The following is a 24,632-nucleotide window of genomic DNA, read 5'->3' as shown; positions in this document are numbered from 1 at the left end:
TGAATGTTTTTGGAAGTAGTTTTTAGTTTGTTTTTAGTTTGAGCTATTTTAGGGGGATATCTGTGTGTGCAGGTGACTATTACTGTGCATAATTATTAGGCAACTTAACAAAAAACAAATATATACCCATTTCAATTATTTATTTTTACCAGTGACACCAATATAACATCTCCACATTCACAAATATACATTTCTGACATTCAAAAACAAAACAAAAACAAATCAGCGACCAATATAGCCACCTTTCTTTGCAAGGACACTCAAAAGCCTGCCATCCATGGATTCTGTCAGTGTTTTGATCTGTTCACCATCAACATTGCGTGCAGCAGCAACCACAGCCTCCCAGACACTGTTCAGAGAGGTGTACTGTTTTCCCTCCTTGTAAATCTCACATTTGATGATGGACCACAGGTTCTCAATGGGGTTCAGATCAGGTGAACAAGGAGGCCATGTCATTAGTTTTTCTTCTTTTATACCCTTTCTTGCAGCCACGCTGTGGAGTACTTGGACGCGTGTGATGGAGCATTGTCCTGCATGAAAATCATGTTTTTCTTGAAGGATGCAGACTTCTTCCTGTACCACTGCTTGAAGAAGGTATCTTCCAGAAACTGGCAGTAGGACTGGGAGTTGAGCTTGACTCCATCCTCAACCCGAAAAGGCCCCACAAGCTCATCTTTGATGATACCAGCCCAAACCAGTACTCCACCTCCACCTTGCTGGCGTCTGAGTCGGACTGGAGCTCTCTGCCCTTTACCAATCCAGCCACGGGCCCATCCATCTGGCCCATCAAGACTCACTCTCATTTCATCAGTCCATAAAACCTTAGAAAAACTAGTCTTGAGATATTTCTTGGCCCAGTCTTGACGTTTCAGCTTGTGTGTCTTGTTCAGTGGTGGTCGTCTTTCAGCCTTTCTTACCTTGGCCATGTCTCTGAGTATTGCACACCTTGTGCTTTTGGGCACTCCAGTGATGTTGCAGCTCTGAAATATGGCCAAACTGGTGCCAAGTGGCATCTTGGCAGCTGCACGCTTGACTTTTCTCAGTTCATGGGCAGTTATTTTGCTCCTTGGTTTTTCCACACGCTTCTTGCGACCCTGTTGACTATTTTGAATGAAACGCTTGATTGTTCGATGATCACGCTTCAGAAGCTTTGCAATTTTGAGACTGCTGCATCCCTCTGCAAGATATCTCACTATTTTTGACTTTTCTGAGCCTGTCAAGTCCTTCTTTTGACCCATTTTGCCAAAGGAAAGGACGTTGCCAAATAATTATGCACACCTGATATAGGGTGTTGATGTCATTAGACCACACCCCTTCTCATTACAGAGATGCACATCACCTAATATGCTTCATTGGTAGTAGGCTTTCGAGCCTATACAGCTTGGAGTAAGACAACATGCATGAAGAGGATGATGTGGACAAAATACTCATTTGCCACCTTGAGTGGTCCGCGTTTTCCCACGCAGTGAACAGTGGACGCTAATGTTTTTGTCACTATTTACGGAATCAAACCCAAAGTAAGGTCAGTACTTCCATGATTTAAACGCTGCACACATACTCTCCTGCGCACTCCATATTATCCATTATTGATCTGCACACGTCTGTTACCATGGACGTCGCACACGCTTAAGTCATGACGCACTCTCACAAACAAAATCACGGTTTAGTAATGCAGTAACACAGCGTGCTTATGGGAAAGTAACAGTAATCTAATTACTGTTTCACAATAGTAATGCCTTACCTTACTACTTACTTGAAAAAAGTAATCAGATTACAGTAACACGCTACTTATAACGCGTTACTGCACATTTCTGCTAATGAGAAACTGGTCTAACATAACTACCAGAGAGGATGTAACCACAGGTAAGCAAACTCAAACTGCACAGATGTCAGGAATGAGGAAAGCACACGTATGCTGGGGCTCTGGCCTGAAGGAGATCCCTCCTCCTCTTCCCATATTCCCTTCCATAATTCCTTCCTTCCTCCAGACAAGCTACAAGGAGATTCCATACTGATTCCTCCAACAACAAATCAGGAGATTCCAGTAGGAGAACAGCAGACCAGAAGAAAGAAGAGGATGAGTGAGTCAGACTCTGAGAATCAAAAAGAAGTCAACGACAATGACCAAGGAGGAGGAGGAGACTGTGGCTCTCAGTAAGAAATATTCTAAGAAAACTGAGGGACGTCATCAGTACAAGGGAAAATCAAAACTGACCAAAGAAATTTAAAAAAACAGAGACTGGCTTGCTGAATGCTGAAATAGTGGGACAAATAGAAGAAGAGGACACAACTGGATCAGAGCTGGAGCTGAAAGAAACACATGGTTCACCAGTAACATCAAGAAGCCAGGAGGATAAAAACTGACACAGAGGATGAAATTGATTATCAAGAACTACCTGCATCTATCAGCAGAGGTAGCCATATGCACTAGACCAGACTGGATGGAAAGAAGAGATATCAGTCGCTTGTTGTGCCAGTCCATATGAGAACCAGTTTATCTCAGAGATACAGAAGGACTGGTGAGAAATTGCCATCTTTATCTGCTGGAGCACCAGCCTGGATTTTGACTTTTGAAGATAACACAGAAGGAGAGATACTTGCCATTGGAGACATTTGTGCCTTGCTTTTTCAAACAGAAGGGGTACCCAGTGCACAGAGACTCTTGGAAGGAATTGGGTTTGGCTCTGGAACCCATGATAGCGATTGCCTTGATCCCTTTCAGTAATGCCCTGTGGGAACATATGGAAACCCTGTACCCAGGAATGAAAGATCTAAGGGCATTTAAAGGATTGCCAATGAGACCTTGACTGAATATCTGGACCGGGTAGCCAAACTCTGGGAAAATCCAACAGGAGTGCAGCCTGATATGACTGAAGCAACCTTACACTTGGCAAGAAATCAGTGTGAAATTGGTTAGCCAAGATCTGCACAAGATTTGCTTGATGGAGTGGTTCAACTGAGTGTTATGACAGATTTCTTATGGAGAGAGCATTTGCAACATCTTGTCAGGAGACACAGAGAGAAGAAGATGAAACAATGAACCAAAAGGCTGTTTAAGCAACAGATTGCAGGAAAGGACTCAGAGGTTAACAAGAACAAAGTTAAAGCTAAAAGATTGGTGGCTGTGTTAGTGGACTTAAAAGAAGAAACACAAAAAGCTGTGGCTGCTGCATTGGCTACACAAGCACAGACTGAGCGTGAACCACAGCTACGACAACAGCAACCAGATCCAGGCCCAAGATCTGTACTGAAAGAGGATGCTTTAGAGGGGAATACAGGTCAGGTGTGGCCTTGGAGCATCCAGATCTCACATTGTATACAGAAACAGGGGTGAAAATCTGCTGTGGTGAGTCAGAGCCATGATGGAGAGACAAATGAAACATTAGTACAAGGAATCATCACACAACCTGCATTAGCTCAGGTGGCAGAAATTGTGGCTCTCACCAAAGCACTACAACTCCCACAAGGAAAAAGAGTAAGCATCTATTCAGCTTCAGTACTTCATGTCAATGGACCTTAATCGGTAAGACTGAGGGTTTGTATTTACAGCCAATACTCCAGTAAAACATAAAGAACAATCGGAAGAACTGTTATGAGCTACCAAGGGAAGTGGCAGTGATGAAATGTAAAGGATATCAAAAGAACCAAACATGGGCGGCAAAGGAGGAAAAGAGGATATCAAGGACAAATGGTTGTTCTGGCAGAAGAATCGCTACCATCACTGACAGAAGATGACATCAAGATAATGCAGCAGCTACAACATCAATAAATGAATGAAGAAAGAAGCAACACAGAACAGTGGATTCTGGAGAGCACATGATAGGATGTTAGTTGTCCCAGCAACATTTTCTCAACTATTGTTAAAATAAGCACTTGGTGCTGCACATGAGAGCAGAAGAACTCACAAGAACATGGAGGGCCTGTGGTGGAAAGCTATGTGATGGAATGCAACACCTGTAATGAACACCACCCAAAGCAGCTGCACCAGTGTTCAAAGGGGAGGTTTCCAATACTGGATGCCTCTTTTAAGGGCATCAAAATTGATTTTACAGACATGAGAGGTGACCAAAGGACAACAAGGATACTGATATCTTCTTGTGATGGTGGGCAAACCAAATGGGATATGAAGTGTTACAGGCATGGTCCTTTAAGGGTGAAGCCTGATGGGAAATGTATGCGGGTGTGTGTAGCGGAACTGCCTGTCGGGTGTGTGAGGGTGAGTGGAGAAGGAAAAGAAAAGTAACGGTTAACTACAGAAGAGACGAAGAGAAAGTAAATAAAAGGAATATAATAACTCCCTCGGCAGCCAAAGTTGTATCGGCGATGCCCGCTGTGAGTAAACTGTTTCAGCCCACTGTACGCAGTGTTCGTGCCTTGGAGGAGAAATAAAGGTTCGGTAAAGCAGTTTCCTACGCCTCCCTCGATCTTCTTGCTAGCGGAGTTGACCTGTATAGTAAGCTGTTGCCGGCTGCGAGTCAAGTAACTGCCAGAGGTTTCCTTACTACGGTTCGGGGCCGCGGATCTGGCGCGGTAACACTGGGGGCTCTTTTCCGGGATATCTGTTGAGCGCGCTAAGAAACAGTACGATAAGAATATCTGCCAAGTTCAGTATCCAGTCGGCGCTGCAGTGTGGCATCTGATCAAAGGGACCAAGAGAGTGCGACACAAGGTTCGCAAGTTTCTGCCTTCCTATGAGGGCCCCTACTTCGTAGTGGGCCTGTTGGATGATTTAGTCTACTGCATTAAAAAGGGGCCCCGAGCAAAGGCTAAAGTGGTTCATCACGACAGACTCAAGCCTTATCACTCAAGAACGCCGCTGGACAACAGCTGGGTCTTCCAAGACTCCGACCAGGCAGCACCCACCGAGGTGCCTCCTCCAGCGCTCGACGAAAGCGATTCTGACATTGATTTCGGCCCCTTCGACTTGTGGGAGACCCCAGCTGGGGCAGATCAACCAGATACTGGTGCTTCCCTGAGAGCTGGCTCTCCGCCACCCGCTCAAGGAGATGGTAGTGGGTTGCCAGCCAGCCCTGTTCAGCCTTACGTGGATGGGGCTGAAGGACCAGAACAGCACCCTTCCTTCAGGTCCACACCCCGTTCCAGACCACAGCGTGTGCGGCGGGCGCCGGACATGTTTGGTGACTGGGTCAGTCACTAGGCTAGTATGTCCTAACTGAGTCGGGGTGTAGGCGGATCGCTGCCCTGCTCAGTAGTTATAAAAAATAATAATAATAATTGTTCATGTTACATATGTTAAGTGATATGACTGTTGTAAATTGAGTTGTTACAGGGGGCTATTCTTACATGTACTGTTGGGCTTGTTTGTCTTGCTGTTTCCTGGCAACATGGCTGTCGACGGGCTGCAAGTTATTGTTTGAACTGTTTATACTAATGAGGTAAAGCTGGATATAGGGGTAAACGTTCAGCTGTAGTGCCTTAATGTCTTTCTTTATGAATACTGTCTATGTGAAGGGCGGGATATGGACATTGACTTGCACCCTCCTCAAAGTGAACCCTGTACATCCTATGTTTTCTTGTGCTTAAAATATGGACAGTTGTCTACTTCAAGATTGTTCCATCCTAAGGATCGCCATTTTTGGACTGGGGGCACGAATGCTGTATGTTTCCTTGTTAATGGGGGGTTCATGTGCTGGAATGATGTTAAGGGTTTAATTATCATCCAGAGTGGGGGTAGTGTTACAGGCATGGTCCTTTAAGGGTGAAGCCTGATGGGAAATGTATGCGGGTGTGTGTAGCGGAACTGCCTGTCGGGTGTGTGAGGATGAGTGGAGAAGGAAAAGAAAAGTAACGGTTAACTACAGAAGAGACGAAGAGAAAGTAAATAAAAGGAATATAATAACTCCCTCGGCAGCCAAAGTTGTATCGGCGATGCCCGCTGTGAGTAAACTGTTTCAGCCCACTGTACGCAGTGTTCGTGCCTTGGAGGAGAAATAAAGGTTCGGTAAAGCAGTTTCCTACGCCTCCCTCGATCTTCTTGCTAGCGGAGTTGACCTGTATAGTAAGCTGTTGCCGGCTGCGAGTCAAGTAACTGCCAGAGGTTTCCTTACTACGGTTCGGGGCCGCGGATCTGGCGCGGTAACAGAAGTTATGAAGGACCAAGAACCATCAGATCAGACAACGGACCCCACTTTAAACATCTGGCAGAGGTGGGTTGCCAGGTTTTTCTTTATCCCTTATTTACAAAAGCAGCCGCAAGCCTTTTACCAACACCTTGCCAGTTTCCCTTCCCTCCATCCATCCTTCGCAAAATTTAGCAACATGCTTTCATGGCACCAGGATGCTAGGTCCTTCCCTCATATCCAATCGCACCAGCAAGGTTTTCTACGAACAAGTCGCCAGTTTCCCTTTCCTGTATCCCATATTGGCAAAATGCAGCAGCATGCTTTTGGCAACTGGACGCCAGGTTCTCTTCCTCTATCACTCCTATGCTAATACAGTAGCAAGCTTTGGCACCGAGTTGCCTGGTTCTTCTTTATCCCTCATTCGCATACTCAGCAGCAAGCTTTCTAATATAGAGTTGCCAGTTTCTCTGCATTTATCACAGCAAAAGCAGCAGTGAATCCTTCTACCACTGGGACGCCAGCTTCTCCGCATCTAGACAACTTTTCTAAAAACGATCTTTCAATGCATCAACCCTTCCCAAGCTGCTGCTGTCACTTCTGTTCATTTCCGAAATAAGCACAGTAGTTATCACTACCTTATCTGAAGTAATTAACCAGCTAAGCACCCCCTCTCCATCTTCTACTCAAAGACAAGCTCACGCAAGCCTTACGAACCTCCAAGCCTCACCTCAAATCTCAAAATCCAGCATACTTCTCTGTCAGAGCTTCAGTTCAAAGTCGAGCCATGTCGCTACCTGATCCAGGGTTCCGCTCATTCACCTATTAAGATTCCCATTGTTCTCAATTCCCTTTGACCTCTTCTTCTGCCATTCCTTCCTAATTGTCCGAGCTGATCCACTCCACTCCATGGAATCCTCAACTACCTTATCGAGAGCTGTTCAGCTTCGCTAGCCTTCCACCAGTTATTTTCCTCTGCTCTGGGTGGCGAGGCCACTCGGCGTTCACTTTCCCTACGCTTGCCTCTGTCCTGTTCTCCTTCTCACCCCAACCAGTGAATAAAGGTACAACACATGTCACCAAACATGGCACATACACCTCCCTTCTCGGCCAACAACATGTCCAGGCCCATTCGATTTTGCACTCCCATCAGCGAGGTCGGCCACAGCTGCTCTGCGAACCCCTCCATGGCGTCTCTGGTTAGGTTAGAGAGTCTCAGCACATTGTAATGGATATAATTAATGCGGTTACCCATATAACTATACTTTCAAACCCTGCAGCTATTTCATCAACTAATTTATATTCATTTGGAGCTAGTGAATTGACAATATAAAGCACCTTGATGTGACTGCTGTTCTGATTTGGTGCTAAAATTTAACTGAAGACTTCTCAACCTCACCAGCCCCCAAATGAGCACATAAACAGATATATACCAAGTTTATTCTCACTAAGAATGACAGTGATGGCAATGTTTGGGATTTCAAAGAAAAGATGGAGCGTCTGTTTTTTCATGTTACATTCTTTGTTCTTATTGTTTAATGTCGATAAACCTGCTGTGTGTTTCAGGTGTGTATAATCAAGCAGCCAATTCCTTGCAGAGCTTTTAATAACCTGCCAGCCTTTTACAAAAACTCTCATACAATCTCTTTTGAATTCATTTGTTTATCATCTATTGTCTCCTTTAACCAGAGGAATTGTTTCATCTTCAGGTCCTCTCCCGGCACAATGACGTTGCACTCCTGCATACCTGTAAACTCACCTGTGCTCTTACTGGTAGATCCAGTTTGCTGACAGACATTAAAGTATTATTCCAGGAAATCATCTTTCACATAATGTTATCATTACAGTGTTTCCTGAGAACCAGTTTTCAAAAATTCACCCTCTCCCTTCCCACACACACAGGAGTGCTTCATGTTTTATTATATTGTTAATTGGTTTTTTTGCACTTATCTCACCTGTGACCTGAATCCTGAAGATAAAGAAGTCACAAAAAATTAAAATCACCTGTTTAGTCAAAGCGTTTCTGCTTGACTGTAATAATAACTAAAGATCCAGAAAATCACAGGTGTCTCAGTTCCACCAGCATTCCAGTAATCCACGACATGAGCATAACACAACAAAGGTATGGTGCGGTATGGTCCATAGGGGCGACCGTGGCTCAGGGGGTTGGGAATCGCATCTGTAACCGGAAGGTTGCCGGTTCCATCCCTGGGCTCTCTGTCCTGGTCGTTGTGTCCTTGGGCAAGACACTTTACCCTACCGCCTACTGGTGTTGGCCAGAGGGGCCGATGGCGCGATATGGCAGCCTCGCTTCTGTCAGTCTGCCCCAGGGCAGCTGTGGCTACAACAGTAGCTGCCTCCACCAGTGTGTGAATGTGAGAGTGAATGAATAGTGGTATTGTAAAGCGCTTTGGGTGCCTTGAAAAGCGCTATATAAATCCAATCCATTATTATTATTATTATTATTATGGTGTCTGTTGGCTGAAGGCTAGCTGGTGCTCCCGTGATTATCCTGAATCAGAAGGATGGTCTTACATCCAGGGACTGAGTTGCAAAAGATGCAGTTTCTCTAATACTCAGTGTGATGGTACATAAGGGTTTCTGCAAAAATGGAAGAAAATAAAACAGAAAATAAAAATAAGATCACAGTACAAATGAGGAAAAACGTCACAGTGTTTGAAGCCACATTATGAACCACCTAAACTGTTCAGGTAGTGAATAACTCGTAAGACGTAGCTACGTCAAATCTGCATCAGCGTAGCAAAACAGAGGCATTATAGACACAATAGATGTGACGCACACCAGCATTAACAAATAAAGGCGTTCACTCAGCCGCTGTTTTTCATGGTCAGCCTGGGAGAAAACCAGTCAGTCAGCTAGGCTACAATCCCCTGACTGGGTGAATTTACCTGAACAGTTTATTTGGTTCATAACATGGCTTCAAACACTGATGATGATCGCTCGATTCTATTGTCGGTATCTGTAGCCAGTCTTGTCAACGATCTCACTGAGGGGGTTTCGTGCCTTTGCAGAACAGCAGTGGGGACAGAGCATCTCCTTCAATCAGCTGTCCAAGCCTGCAGTGAGTCTTTGTTTGTCACTTTCAAAGGCCTCCGGAATTAAAATAAATAAATAAATAAAAATCCCAGTTATCCAAAGTTTTGGCAGCAGAAAAAAATATTGTACATCCAAAAACAAATTTCCTTATGAGAAAATTAGATTGAACCTTGAGCATCTCTGCATAAGTGAGATAACTGCACTTCACTTCCACAGGCTTACTGAGCATGTGCAGAGGAAATGTAATATTGCCCGCAGTCTCTAGTATTTAGACCACCAGTGTGCCCCCCACCCCTCATATACAAAAAAAAAGGGGGGGGGGGATGAGAACTAGGAGACTGTAATTCCACGTTATGTCACTGACGGTGGATGCAGTTCATTTGTTAATTCTAGGAAACCTAATGCAGGCTGACCAGTTAATTCCTGAGCAGGGTTATTGTTGACACTCCCTATTGTGTAAGTCCTGCTGTCAGTGCAGATAAATGAAGCACAGAAAGGACTTTTTCTTTCACAGAACAGATCTGTTGTGTTTCTGTCCTTTATAATCTCTGAGTGAATCATGCAGCACAAACAGAAACTGCTTCTTTAAACAAACCTTCAGTGCTGACATTTGAACTTTACATTCTCAGTCATTAGTCATAATTTCAAAATTAAGAGTTGGGTCATTGTTCTTCTGACGTTATTGTGTTGCTGTTTAAGTTAAGTTTAAAGAAAATGCTGACAATGCTGACAGCTGTCTCCACTCTGTGATTGGTTGTTATCAGAGTTACAGCCGAATAATAAGAGACAGGTTCACTGTTTTTTGACTCGCACATGCTCAAATTTTTAAGAGCAGAATAAATATAAATATTTATAAATAATAAATATATTTATTATTTAGGTTAGAAAAAAGCAGAATGAAATATCAAGAAGAAATGCTAAATTGTGAAGTTCAGTTTGTTCAGCATCAGGTTTTCAAGTCCAGTAATTCTGCTGGACAATTAAATTGTGTCTTACGCAGAACCTGCAATCTGAGATGTAAGACTGCACGGTGGCCTCAGGGGAGATTTTGATGGCACTCTGTAGGATGACTATAAAAATCAAGAAGAGGACGCGAAAGACAGAGATGAAGATGAAATGGTGGAAGTTAAAGAAGGCAGAATGTAGCACAGAGTTCAGGTTCTGGTTGGAAGGGAAAAGTTGCCAGATAGCTGGGAAAGCGCTGAGGGAAACATCCAAGAAGGTGTTTGGTGTACTGAAGAGGACTTGGTGTTAGGATGAGGAAGTACAGGAAAGCATTCAAAGGAAGAGTGGGAGAGTCAGGGAGCTGAAGGAAGTAGACCGGACTGCTGGCTGCTAAGAGAGAGGTGGCAAGGATAAAGGAAAAGGCTCACAGTGAACCGTATGTGAGGCTGGACACCAAGGAAGGAGAAAAGGACGTGTACTGATTGACTGGGAGAGAAATCGAGCTGGAAAGGATTAATAAAAAGGTTCAACATTGCTGCCTGGAAGCTGAAATTCCTGGATCAGGTGAGCTGCAGTGAGGTGTTGGGTGTGTCGTCAGACAGGTGTCTGAGAGAGGTGTGCTTAATGCAGACAGAGAGGAGGAGGAGAGAGGAAGGTTATTTATGCCTCAGCAGGTCTGGAGGTTTGGATCTTACAGCGATGGCTTTCTACAAAGTGATGTGTTTGGCTGCTGGGCTGATGCTCCTGACCCAAGGTAAGAGCTCTCTGCACACACCTGCATCAGGTACGACTCAGAGGGTGAAAACCCTCAGGAGCACAGCGCTTCACTGTAAAGTGGCACTGCAGGAAAAGGAGGACTGGTGTTGTGCTTTAGCTTCATCTTTATCTTGGTGATGAAAGCTAAAACACAGATTAATGTGACGATCTGTTTGGTTTGGAAGCAGCTGAGAGGCTGAACTGCTCTCCATCAATCAGCGTCTGTGTCACAGCTGCTTTATTTTATTTTAGCTTTGATTCCGTGTTTTATTCCAATTCATATTAAGAACTTGAGACTTATAATGTTTTTATAATGTTAACATATTAAGTCTTAATACTCAAGAAGAGATATTACAGTTCAAATATGTGGCTCACGTCCTTCGTAGATGACATTCAGCTGTTGTTTTTGTTGTGATAAGAAAATTCAGTTTTATTTATATATCATCAAATCACCAACATTTCAGGGCGTGATATGGTACTACAAGGTTATTAAGATAAGATGGGGCCCGATTATTTAAGACCTTGTATGTGAGGAGCAGGATTTTGAATTCAATTCTGGATTTAAGCGGGAGTGTCACGGCCAGCGGAGCTGACTGTGCGAGAACGAGGGCCCAGGTGCGCACACAGAAGGAGACGGAGCGGAGAGTTAAACCAAAGCCAAGCCATTTTATTTTGGCTGATAAATATGAATACAATACAAACTGGGTGACAAACTAAACTGCAACCTACACTGGGAAAACTAAACACGATAACTATGATAACTATGTTTACTGTGACTACCATGAGTGCTATGACATGGTGACACAGACGTTCTGACAAAGACAGAAACGTACACACACACTAAATACACACGAGGGGCGATCAGGGGAAGTGAAACTAAATACAATGAACAAAGAACACCAGACTCTTTCAAAATAAAACAGGAAACATGACGGAGGCAGACGTAATACTGACTTGACAACATGAACAAGGCAGACTGGAACATAAGGGGTGACGACACAACAGGATCTAGATCGACAAGGACTAAAGACTGGACTGGATGACTTAACATAAAAGAATGTCAAAATACAAGGCAACTGAAATCCGAACTAATGGTAGAGACAACAAGAACTTAGCATGTCTTCTACAGTACATGCCAATGATGCAAAATGAACAGAAAATGCTGGGTCCCAGCCCATGACAGGGAGCCAATGAAGGGAAGCCAATACAGGAGAAATCTCTCTCCTTCTAGACCCTGTCAGGACTCTGGCTGCAGCATTTTGGATTAACTGAAGACTTCCTGATAATAATGAATCACAGTCGTCCAGCCTGGAAGTAATAAATGCATAAAGTTTTTCAGCATCACTCTGAGACAGGATATTTCTAATGCTTATATTGGATATAATATACATGAATGTAAGAAGTCACTTTATTAGATATAATTATGTAGTTAGAACTTAATTACAGAGTATTAGGGCCACATTAGGAAAAAACATTACTGATCATTTTAAGAATAAAGTCGAATTTTCAAGATTAAATTAGAAAATCTATTTTGAAAAAAAAGTTGAAATGTGGAGATTACACTTGTTTCCAGATAAGATAACCTTTATTAGTCCCACGCGTGGGAAATTTGTTTTGAGGCGATCTGCCACGGTTACCCTCTAAGTTAGTGAAATTGTACTTCAGAATCGGTTTAAGTACCAAGGAAATAATTCTTCTTATAGCTCATAAAGTCAGATGTGGCCATATTTAGACTTTTCGTTACCCTCATTGTTATCTGTTAAGTGTTACACCCCAGCCCAGGGAACCGGCGTGCGACATAAGGAAAACAAAAATAAGGAAAAATGCCCCCCCCCCCACTCCCTGCTCTTAAGGAGGACGAACCAACAAAAAACAGCTACCACGGATTTCACAACAGCCAGTCAGTTTATTGAGTCCCAAAAGGTAGCAGGCATCAGGGTGAGCATGGCCAAAACAACAAACAAAAACTCTAGAAATGAAATGCAGCTGGCTTACCTTCACAGAAAACCCCAAACAAATATTACAGGTGTCTTACCTGCCTCTCTAACCAAAAACAGGAGAAAAGGTTCCCAAAGAAAAATGGCTTCTCACCCCTACAGCTACCGAGTAAAAACAGTATCGACAACTATTTACATCTATATACAACAAACTATTTACAACACGGGGGGAGATCACGACCATGACAAACTGAAACACAGGGCTTAAATACATAGAGCGAGCAATCAGGGAATGGACAACAGGAGGGAAACACAGCTGGGGCAAATCAGAACTGACGAGACAAGGAAGCTTAAACTGAACACACTGAGATAAGACAGACCTTCAAAGTAAAACAGGAAACCCATAACAGTCACGCCTAAAACAAAACACTGACAACATCGAATCGTAACATAAGTGATGACGTATCAACCCAACTTTTGGGTCCAATCGTCCACTGCGTTAATTAAGGCTGTTGTCTTTTTAATGTGCTGCGATGCTCTGTATCATGTTTTATTTAATATAAACAAGCCCCTAAAAATAATTCTTGGTCGTTGTAATCATGTAGTAATCATGTGCAGCACGTCCATAAGCTTTAAACTTATGATGTAACTGCAGATCATGTGTTCGTGGACTCCCAGACACCAAAGACTTGAAACCACAGCAGCGCTGTTATTGATCAGATGATGTCTTTAAAAATGCTCCAAAAGGCTTGAATTGCACCAAAAGTCCAGACGTCCAGTTTGAAGACTCAAAATAGCTGAGGTGACACTAACCAAAATGTTTTCCTGTTTTTCAGAGTCTGAGTCACAGCTGAATGGTAAGATAAAGTTTCCTTTTAACTTGTAATGTTTAATACATCATGAGGATGAATATTAGTTTCTGACTGGACTCTAGACTTGCAACGCAGTGAACTCCTGAAATCAGATTACTTTTTACTGCTGTTAGTCCAGGATCACTGTGTCCTCACTCAGCAGTTTGTAGTGCTGAGAGTTTACAGCTCCTACAGTAATGCTCACTCTGTGTTTTAATGTCGGTCTTCAGTTTGTGGTCAGCCAAAGCTCAACACCAGGATTGTAGGAGGACAGGCGGCCCGTGCTGGCAGCTGGCCCTGGCAGGTCAGTCTGCAAAGATCTGGGTCCCACTTCTGTGGAGGATCCCTCATTAACAGTCAGTGGGTGCTGACTGCTGCTCACTGCTTTCAAACGTGAGTGATGAGGCTGAAGCTGCACTCTAAACAAGATTTAAAGAGATTATAAAAGGTTTTAATCAGGGGGTGAGGGTGTAACAGGATAAATATTTAACAGAGTAGGAATCAATAATATCATTTCTTTTTAGCCATCGTAATAACTGCATGCTGTTTTGTGCTCCTTGATGATCTCAGCACCAACCTGAGAGGACTGACTGTGAATCTGGGCCTTCAGAGTCTACAGGGATCCAATCCCAATGCAGTATCTCGAACTGTAACAAAGATCATCAAACATCCAAAATACAACTCTGGTACCTACGACAACGACATCTGCCTCCTGCAGCTCTCCTCACCGGTGACTTTCAACAACTACATTTCTCCCGTCTGCCTGGCAGCTTCAAACAGCATCTTCTACAGCGGTGTTAACAGCTGGGTCACCGGCTGGGGAAGTACTAGAGAAGGAGGTGGGTCATAAAAACACCAGATTACTTTTAGAGTAAAAAATCTCCACACTGAAAGAAATAAGTGTGCTTTCTCAGATGGCTCAGAAATACTTCAAGCAATAAAATTCTTCTGCAAGCTAAAATGTTCTAAATCTGAGTTTGATGACTGGGAACACATTGTTTTTTTAAATGTTTTAAAAGAGCTTAAGTACCCAGTCGAGTAATCCGGGAATTGGAGACAGGAGGGAAGCACAGCTGGGAGGAATTAGACCTAACGAGACAAGGGAAGCAAAATTGGAAACACTGACATGAGACACAGATTTTCAAAGTAAAACAGGAAGCACACAATAGGCACAGACATGACACCTACACTAAACACGAGGGAACAAGAACAAGAACTAAACTCATAGCCAGAATTAAACTGAAACATAGAATAATAACAATCAAAACAGCACAACCAGAGAATCAGAACATAAATCATAGAGAATAATACCAAAATGCAAGAAACTGAAAATGCTGCGTCAAAATGACCCAGAACCGTGATAGAGACCTTCAAATAAGCCATTCCTCTGCAGTTGATCTGTTAGCTGTTTGAGATAAAACAAGCCACTGCAGTCAACAGGCCTGCAAAAGGAGTGCATCCAACCTGCCCACTCACCTCATTTTTTGGCCAATTTTACGTTAGAATCTTTCCAATTTTTGTCTCGCCATGTGAATACTGGTGTTGTTTCTCCATTTCACAGCCAAAGCGTCATTCCCCAGTGTTAAAATATCACTAGACAAGAAAAATATTTTTGATACGGAAGGAATTACAGCCACACAATAATCCTGGTATCAAATGAGGGAGACCTTTCATCTACTTTACTTTTTCTGCTTTATACTTTTTTGCCTTAGCGTCCGCTCCTTCACCCAACCTGATGGAGGTGGAGGTTCCTGTTGAGGGAAACAGGCAGTGTAACTGTAACAATGGAGTGGGATCAATCACTGGCAACATGATCTGTGCCGGGTTAAGTGCAGGAGGAAAGGACTCCTGTCAGGTGATTGTTGTTACCTGTGTTTGGCACATTTTCACCTTCTACAGTTTCTTCTCCTCAGCTAACAGTAAATGTTTCTGCTCTCAAAGGGGGATTCAGGAGGTCCAATGGTGATCAAGCAGAGCGGTCGCTGGATTCAGGCGGGAGTCGTCAGTTTTGGGGAAGGTTGTGCCAGGCCGAATCTTCCAGGAGTCTACGCCAGAGTATCCCAGTACCAGACCTGGATCAGGACCCAGATCTCCTCCAACCAGCCGGGCTTCATGACGTTCACGTCCACTGGGACCAACAGTGACCTCAGTGTCACCTGCTGAGGACTGCCACCCAGTGGCGGTCCTAGCCTGCTTGGTGCCCCAGGCTAACCCCCCCACACGCACACACAAAACGTGTCAGGTTTTGTATTGTTGATTATCATTTGTGCTTAGAAATATCTACTTATATATGCTTAGAGTTTTATAATTAGTTGTAGATTGGTAGAGGTTTGATCCTTAATAGTCTGCAAACTTTGTGTGTATTCCAGAGCACTCTGGGAGCGTGGGAGAGCTCGTACCTTCTCTTATTGTTTTATGGATTAACGTATCTATGTCTGTTTTAGGCTAAGTGCCTTTTGTTTAGATGAACTGCTGGACTTCCAGACCAGCAGGTTTAGGGAAGTCGTTCATGGGGTCACACACACGCACACACACACACACACACACACACACACACACACACACGCACACACACACACACACAGGCAAGGTACTCTTTGTTTGTATGTAGACGTCATATGTTAATGCACCTATGTATATTCATGTAACCTCAATAAAAGAGCAGTGTTACGGGGGAGCGGACGAGAGCGACTGGGGTCAAGCGAAGGAACGGCGTTTGTCCGGTTCTCTCCCGTGCACGAGAAACATGAAGAACTTTGCCTACTCGTGTCTTGCTTTGCTGTGTAATTACATTGTCTTCAACGTTCCAGCGAATAGGTTTAAGCTACAAACCCCTAACCCTGACCTCAGTGTCACCTGCAAAGGACTGCCACCAATGCCAACCACCACCCCTAAAACAACCACAACCACAGTGCCCACAGGACTGAATCGATTTGCTTTCATAAAATCGCCTCTAATATTTATCAGTTGGAGTTAAAGAAATATATTTTGGGGATCTCGGGAACACAGCGGCAATGATCATCCCTCTTGGACTGATTTGAAATATAAAAGAAATTCAAATAACCTTTTGTTGTTTTTTCTTTCTTTTGTTGAGATGAAAAAAGTAGAATCATTTAACATGTTTGTGGATTTGAAATGAGAGCTGGAGTTTGAACTGAACTGTCTTTGTCAGCAGCACACACACCAAGCGCTCGCCGTGTTGCTCGCCTGGTTACGACGATGTTCTCATTAGCTCATGGATGCAAGCTCTTTCTCTGATTCTTCTTGTCATTATCGTGATTTCAGTAACCACTTCATAATATTATTGTTTCTTTATCCTGGTGTAAATGTCATGGAGGTTTATAGAGAAAGGCTCCAGCCAGATGGGGGATTCAAACCCAGGCAGCAGTGCTAACGTATTACATCATTACAGCTGAACATTATTTATTATTTATAGTAAATAAATAAAACTCAGAAGCATACAGTCTCAAAAGCAGCAGGTGACCAAAGGAGAGAAGAGAAAGAAGATTCAAATTACACTTATCACAACATCATCACGACACCTAACATAAAGAAATAAAGAGCAGGTCTGATTTTGTGCTTGTTATAACACTTTATTTGATTATTGTCAAAATGTTACTAAATGTTGGGGAAATTAAAAAGCTGAAAGTGCTTGTCCTGTGGACCTCAGGGAAATGACACACACTGTGTGCAGTGTGAAAGCAGATCTTTTAGCACCCCCTCCTGGCAGATACCTGCATGTGCAGAGTGAGACCTTCAAACATAAACTCGTTTCCTGTGGATAAACTAAGAGCAGTGACTGACCAACAAACAGCTGCTGACAGCTGCAGCCTCGGTGTGTCACGACTGTAAGAGAAGCGTAGTTTTGGATCTCGGTGTCGCCGTGCCGGCTTCTTTTATGAACCGCAGAGATGCAGCTTAAACTCTGACTACATGGTTGGACGCATCGGTGATGAGCAGCTGGAGGAGTACGGAGCACCAGTGGATGATTCTCTGGAGCGGTGTGGAGCAGCCACAGACCTTTCGTTAATTTTACACCATCAGAGGAATTGTGACACCTGCCTGTTTTACACACCTGAAAGACTTCAGCCTGTAGTTTTAAATGTTTTAAATTGAGAGTCGAGACAAGTGTCAGAAGTGCTCTGTGACAGAAGGCTCTCGCAAAGATAAAAAAAAACATATCTCTCTATAACAAAATGCAGCCCAAAAGAAAAAGAAAGATTTCTGCTGTGTGGGATCATTTTGATCTTTTCACTGCAAATAAGGTAACTGTTTGTCTGTCGTTGTTTCAGTGTAATCTATCAGAATAGGAACAACAGCAACGTGACCTGCAGTGTAAAATATTTATTTCATGTTATGCAGGTTAAATGTCGCATCTGTTCTGCGGAGCTTTCTTACACAAACAAAAGCACCTCCTCAGTGTTTAGGCGTTACAGAGCCAAACATGAAAATGAGGAGACAAGCACACCGAGAATGAACACAGGTCGGCCTATACAGACACTGAACAGCTTTATTGTCATTTTTCATTAATATGTGTTCTATTATTTTGAAATCAAGCATCTAGGATGACTGTTCTGCACCAGGCAGTCCTGGATTTTATTATAAATGGCTGCCAACCCCTTAGTATTGTGGAGAGTGACGGGTTCTACATTAATGAGAATATGCAGTTGTGCGCATCTGTGTTGGGTGTGAAACACTTTCCACAAAGTCACACTGCAGACAATTTGGCCCAATTCAAAACGGTCATGATGGATGACTGGGCCATCACAAATAAGGTGTCTTCTGACCAACGCAGCACCAAACATGACTGCAGCAACAAGAACTCTCCAAATTCGACTTTCAGTTCACATTGCACACAAACGCAATGTATTAGTCAAGAAATCACGTGATCAAATCCCTGAACTTTCATCCATAAGAGACAAATCTAGACAGATCGTATCATTCTTCAGATCCAGCACTGCAGCCAAAGAAAAGCTTGCTCAAGTGCAGCAGCAGGTGGGACGGCCCGTCTTGAAACTTATCAACGAGGTACCAACACGTTGGAACAGCACATATCAGATGCTGTCACGGCTTCATGATGAGAAAGAAGCAGGCTGGGAATCTGTTGCTTCTCTTCCAACAGATTTAACTCCACTTACGGCTGATGAGTGTGACATCGTAACAGAAGCACTTCTTGTGTTGGTCCCTTTCCACCAGGCTACAGTGGAGTTGTCTGAGGAGAGGTTCAGGATCAAAGGTGATGATGATGAAAATGCTATATTGTGCACTTGAGCAGAACTCTTTACATCTACACACACAAGCAGCCACCCATCTCCATGACCAACTGAGGTGTCGTGTCACAGACACCGCTTCTAATCTGGAGTCATTAAGTGTGTTGACCCTATCAACACTTTTAGACCCCAGATTTAAAACACTCGGATTTCATAGTTCCTCCAAGTGTAGTGAGGAAGTCAATCGCCTGAAAGTGGAGTGTGCTGCAGTAATTGCCTGCACAACATCTGAGCCACAGCCTGGACCTTCATCAGAGCAGTCACCTGTTCCAGGCAAGTTCAGTATTATCAGTTTATTCGTACATTTATTTTGATACTAATGTGTGCTAATTTGGGGTAGATGACAAAAACTAAAACAGCCATGCATTTTTTATTATACCTGTGGCAGCGGCTCAATGGAGAAGTTGGCAGACAACCCAACAACCCAACAGCAGACTCCATTACTGAGGTCCAGCGCTACTTGGCGGAGAGAAACATTCCAAGATCAGAGGATCCTTTAAGGTACTGGAGGAATAGGAAGACATCTTATCCGAACCTTTCCCACCTGGCTTTACAGTTTTTGTACCCCAGCTTCATCTGTGCCCTGTGAGCGTGTTTTCCAAAGCTGGGGAAATGGTGTCAAAAAAATGCAATAGGCTGAATGTAAAAACAACTTATTTTTCTGAATAGAAATTTATAATAAACTCTCCAGTCAATTACATTTAAATGGGTAATATTACATTCACAATACTTTCATTTAAATTTTCACTTAATGTCATTCGCAACATATTTTAAAGATGTCTACAACATTTGAAATGTAAAAGATATAAAATGATTCCATGGAAAGTACCTTACAGTGTATACAAGTATGACTAGGTCATTGAATCAGTGTCTGTTGAGAGTAGGGCTGGGTATCGTCACTGATTTCTAGAATCGATTCAATTCCGATTCACAAGGTCCCAAATCGATTCGATCCACGATTCGATTTAATTCGATTCGATTCGATTTAAATCTGGGAAATTTTGACAGTCAGAAGTATAATTCAGATCAGAACATTTACATATTTTTGTATCTATAAAAAGGAAGCTGACACTCTCAAGACTTTATCCAAGGTGTGAGCATCACAGCAGATGCCTTTGTGTCAAAGTAGCTGAAGATAAAACACAGAAAAACATGAAGGTGATTTTCCTGGCCTGGGATTTTATAAAAATATTCTGCAGTACATCAAAAACGAAAGAAAACCATTAATTAATGAACATTACCTCTGACGTTACAGCGGTTTTATTAGACACACGGCTAAGCATTTTGCATTTTGAATAATATTAAAAAGTTTAAATTTGTTCAGTATTGAACAGCAGAAATGAGGTTTTCTTTTCGGAAGAATGTAAAAGGGGAAAAAACAGCGGCCGACAGCCTGTAAACAGCAGTAGACTTGTGCGTAACAAGCAAGCGAATAATGAAGAAAGGGAAACTGTTCTTGAAGTACAGAGAGAGGGAGAGAGCTGTGCATGGCAGTGGAAGCAAAACAGTAAAAGAGTGAATTCATGACGATGTTTATGTGAAGCGTTTGGATCTTCTTTAGCTGCTGGTTTGGTCAATATTGTTTGGAGAGAGATCAAACTAACAGCTTTAGAATCAGCGCATAAAGGGCGTGAACACAAAGCGCGGACCCGGATCAGCGAGCTGTCGGCTTTCAGCCCCGACTGTGAGAAAGGCGACATCTAACTGATTCTGATCCGCGGGTCGCGCTGTGTGTTTAAGTCTATGTGCAGAATCCCTGTACCTGCTCTCATTTACTGTTTGGTGGTTCTTGAAATTTTGTGAGATGTCACCAGAGATTCTGGCATTTCGGACAAAATAAATTTATATTAAAAAATCGATTCAGGATTTTAATGAATCGATTTTACGTTATCCAAGCCAGAATCGATTTTAATCGATGAATCGATTATAAAAACCCACCCCTAGTTGAGAGTCTCAAGTAAGTTGCCTGCAATGACATTTAAGGTCCAGCAGGTGTCAGTATGGAGCAAAACAGCAACACTGTCGACAGTATCGAAGTTCGGGGAATGTGCTGAAACGCTTCACGAGGCCTCATCTACACATCACTAGCAAATATGCTTGTTTTTATTAAATACTTTGACGAGTCTACTTTAAACAGCTGTGCAGTTACAGAAATAAAGCACCAAAGTAGCATATCCTTATTTTACACATTAAACATGTCCACAGATGTGTTCTCCACCTCAGAGCTCAAATCTGCTGCAAACTGAAGTAGTAAAAGCACCCACACATGACAGGCTTATCAACTGCAGAAATTTTATTGAACCAAATGTGGAACTTGCAAAACACTCCATCACAGTAGCACAGTGCGACCTGGCCATGGCTTTGTGTTCGTTTTAAACCATTATTATTTCAGCATCACTACATCTGAACTTGTTTATAAATTATTGCATTGCAGGAAATTAATAGATTCAAGTGTCCATAAACCACAGGTTCAGTACCAAATTTGCTGTGGGGCTGAACCAGAAAGCTGGTTGAGGACCAGAGCAGGAAACCCTCACTAATGAATCCCAAAAGAAATGAAACCAGCTTGGACTAAATTTCCCACCCTGGTGTAACTTTGCCATCTGATCACAGTGAACAGACTCCACCTTCCTTACAGGCCTCGCGTCAGTCAAAGTGTGATACTTGGATTGGCAAAGAGAAGAAAATGCACCCAACAAGAAGCCCAAATCTGCTGGATGGTGGTGAAGATGGTCACTTAAATGCTCTCCACTCAGATGGATGTAAACAATGGCAACTTATGAGGCAGGACGAGAGGAGGTAAAGATCTGGAGCTGGCCAACTACAGAAACCCCTTTCTGCTTTTAACAGACATCCTCAGCACCTCCTCTGACCTGCAAACACTGGGACCCTCCTGCACACCCAGCCCCCACCCCGTTCCCCATGACACCACTCGACTCCAAAATATGGAGACTCATCGTTTTATTGAAACACCTTAAGAGTACAAAACAAAAACGTTACATGAGACTGTGCCGCCGTACTGTGGCACAAGACCTAAAAGAAAAAATTTAAAAGGAAATAAACAAAAGGGACGAGGAGGTGGAAGTGTGTGGGAGGGTCATCACCACTCATCCCTGATGTTGTGTGGAGCTGCAGTGGTGTGTCTTTGTGAGAGTGAGCCTGCCCCCTGGTGTTGTAGGGGGGCGGTGGTGTTACAGAGTCCCATGTTTGTTTCAGAGGTAATTCACGTGTTAGCTAACAGGAGCTGGTGGGATTGCAAAGAGGGGAGGGGGGAGGAAGAGCAACAGCAGCACATAGGAGGGGGTAGAGATGTAGCGGGGGTGGGGAGTTTAATGGCCTTTGAGGAGAGGGGGGGTGGGTCGAGAGCAGCTCCTAGAAGCCGTGGACTTTGAGCTGCTCCTCCTTGGCCAAGTCGATCTACAGAAGACAAAGGGATCCAATTACACTCAGCAACTTTGAGAACAAACATCAGGGGCAACATCTGGACGAAGACCTACCTCAATGAGGAACTGGCAGATATTCTTGCGCTGGTCTCCCTGAAGCTGGATCACTTCACCATACTCTGGGTGCTCAATCACTGTCCCATTGCAGGCAAATTTCTGTGGAGACAAAAACATGTCAATCAGCAAAAACGCTGCAGCAGCAACAACCAGAACCACCTCCAAACTCAGAACAAAGCAGCGCTGTGGCTGTACCTTCTTGAAGGCCTTGACTAGCTTCTTCTTGTCATAGTCGGCAGAGATGCCCTGGACAGTGGTGAGGGTCTTCCTCCCGTTCCGCTGTTGGATTCTTATGTGGATGTAGTCCTCTGTCCCGGCTGGGAGGCGGTCATCACCCTTAGTTGCATCAGCAAAGGGGTCTGGAAAGAGCAGAACACAATGGAATTATGAACACATAAGGCTGGCAGCTCACCCGGCTGATTTACATACAGATTGGCTGTCCTGCTGCCAAATCCTGCCCGTGTTTACCACTGGGGGTTCATATTTCAAATGAAGAGCTGCACAGATGCAGCAGGTCGGGCTAGCAAGCTCTTAACCATTGCCAAATAACAGCAGAGTCATGGCAGGGTGACTTCAGCGGCACCACCGAGCCCGCGGTATATCACACCCGAGACATTTATCCGATATTTTAACGCCACCAGTAAATAAACAAAAGAAGAAGAAAAAAAGGCGGCAAAGGTTTCTAAGAAAACAAATATGTAGCTCGAAGCGGCTTTTGGGCCTAATGGCGGCCGTTTTGACGTTAGCAAGGCCGCTAAACAGCGTTTTTCCACAAAGTTAACACATCCGGGCAGACATTTCCCATTTATTTTCTCCAGTTTCACGCTTTATTTTGATCGAATTAGTTAGGTAAAAAGCAGGTAAATGAAACTACGCCACAGGAAATAAGCCTCGGCCCCAAGCTGAAGCTGGACGTTAGCACCGTGAGCTCTCGCCCTTCCCCCACCCTCTGCGACTGCTCTCTTCGATCAAAAACCACTCACCAAAAGTTTGGAGGTTCTGGATAGCGGACATACGATAAGATTTGCTTTCCTTTCGGATAATAACTTGGTCAGCTAGCGGTCCGTCGGCTGCTTTAGACTCTTTTGTTCGTGTCTTCTGAGGTTCTTGGGGACGACACACGGCTCGGCCTCGGCAGCTTTCACAAAATGGAGATCGCGTAAGGTTGGCAGTGCTGGAAAACAACCCTTTATAGCTCCGCCCCGAAACTGGCGTCAGCACGTCTTTGACTAAGAACGGCACGTCGCAGGCAGCCACGCCCAGAACTCTTTCTCAACTTTACCGGAAGGGTGACGTCATGTCGTTAGATTTCAGTCAAATTGGCAACTGGAAAATTACAAATAAACATATAATTATATTTAAAAACGTATACACACACACACACACACACACACACAAATATATAATTCGAAAGTGGACATTGGTTGTACACAGATGTTTTGTTTTGGCAGCAACTTAAACAATTGAGTTAAATTAACTCACTTAACTTTAAAACATGAGGCAGTTGTGTTGAATACACCCAAGGTGCTTATATTAATCCAAGAGAGGCCAGTCTCTTTTTTTCAGTTTAGCTTAATAAATAAAATGATTTTTTACGGTTTTGAGTTCTAAAAACTTTAATATTTCTCTCATATTTGTTGTGACTTCAATTTCATTTAATCAGAAATGTTTTTCCTTTGTTTTGTATCTTATTGTCATAGTTAATAAATAGAATTACATTTCTTAGATTATTTCAAGTTGTAGTGTCTTTATTATTCATTCATTAAAATTCTGATTATAATTTGTTCATTTAAAAATAAAATAAATAAATAAAGGATAACATAAGGATAACACCGTAGCTGCCTCCACCAGTGTGTGAACATGAGAGTGAATGAATAGTGGCATTGTAAAGCGCTTTGGGTGCCTTGAAAAGCGCTATATAAATGCAATCCATTAATAAAGTGCACTTAACTGATCTAAGAGCTGGGAAATCTACTCGACACAGGGGTGGGAAGTGAACTTAAACAAAACCTACATCAGCTCGGTCTCGTTTGGTTGGTTGTAACATTCGTATATGTTGTTTCTTTCACTCCATCCATTGTTGTCTTTTTCTGTATGACTGGATAAATCAGACTACTGTGTCTCCCTCCTCAGAGTATGGATTCTCAGGTATTCAAGTTTGTGAATGTAATAGTTTGACCCTCCTTCCATACTTTCTCTCGTTTTACTTAAACTGCACTGAAATTCAAATTTTATT

The 24,632-nt window shown here is 43.2% G+C and overlaps 2 protein-coding genes across 2 annotated transcripts; one reads left to right on the top strand and one right to left on the bottom strand.

Annotated features, from left to right (window-relative positions):
* The first annotated feature begins 10,730 nt into the window (after positions 1 to 10,730).
* Positions 10,731 to 16,380, top strand: LOC309705864 (trypsin-like). The gene is made up of 6 exons (XM_082531914.1): positions 10,731 to 10,836; positions 13,612 to 13,632; positions 13,857 to 14,019; positions 14,197 to 14,465; positions 15,339 to 15,481; positions 15,568 to 16,380. The coding sequence occupies exons 1-6, from the start codon at positions 10,782 to 10,784 to the stop codon at positions 15,787 to 15,789; spliced, it is 873 nt and encodes a 290-aa protein (XP_082388040.1). The 5' UTR covers positions 10,731 to 10,781; the 3' UTR covers positions 15,790 to 16,380.
* Positions 16,381 to 21,840: 5,460 nt separating this feature from the next.
* Positions 21,841 to 23,572, bottom strand: eif1 (eukaryotic translation initiation factor 1). The gene is made up of 4 exons (XM_082530773.1): positions 23,380 to 23,572; positions 22,592 to 22,755; positions 22,394 to 22,495; positions 21,841 to 22,313 (listed from the first exon to the last, which is right to left on the bottom strand). Exons 1-4 carry the CDS (start codon positions 23,408 to 23,410, stop codon positions 22,269 to 22,271), a joined length of 342 nt encoding a protein of 113 aa, XP_082386899.1. The 5' UTR covers positions 23,411 to 23,572; the 3' UTR covers positions 21,841 to 22,268.
* Between the last annotated feature and the right edge of the window lie 1,060 nt (positions 23,573 to 24,632).

This window comes from Aulonocara stuartgranti (genome assembly GCF_965226115.1).
Source record: "Aulonocara stuartgranti genome assembly, chromosome: 4".
In the NCBI taxonomy this organism is placed as follows: domain Eukaryota; kingdom Metazoa; phylum Chordata; class Actinopteri; order Cichliformes; family Cichlidae; genus Aulonocara; species Aulonocara stuartgranti.
The sequence above is the reverse complement of the archived record's forward strand: the minus strand, read 5'-3'. Positions and strand labels throughout refer to the sequence as shown.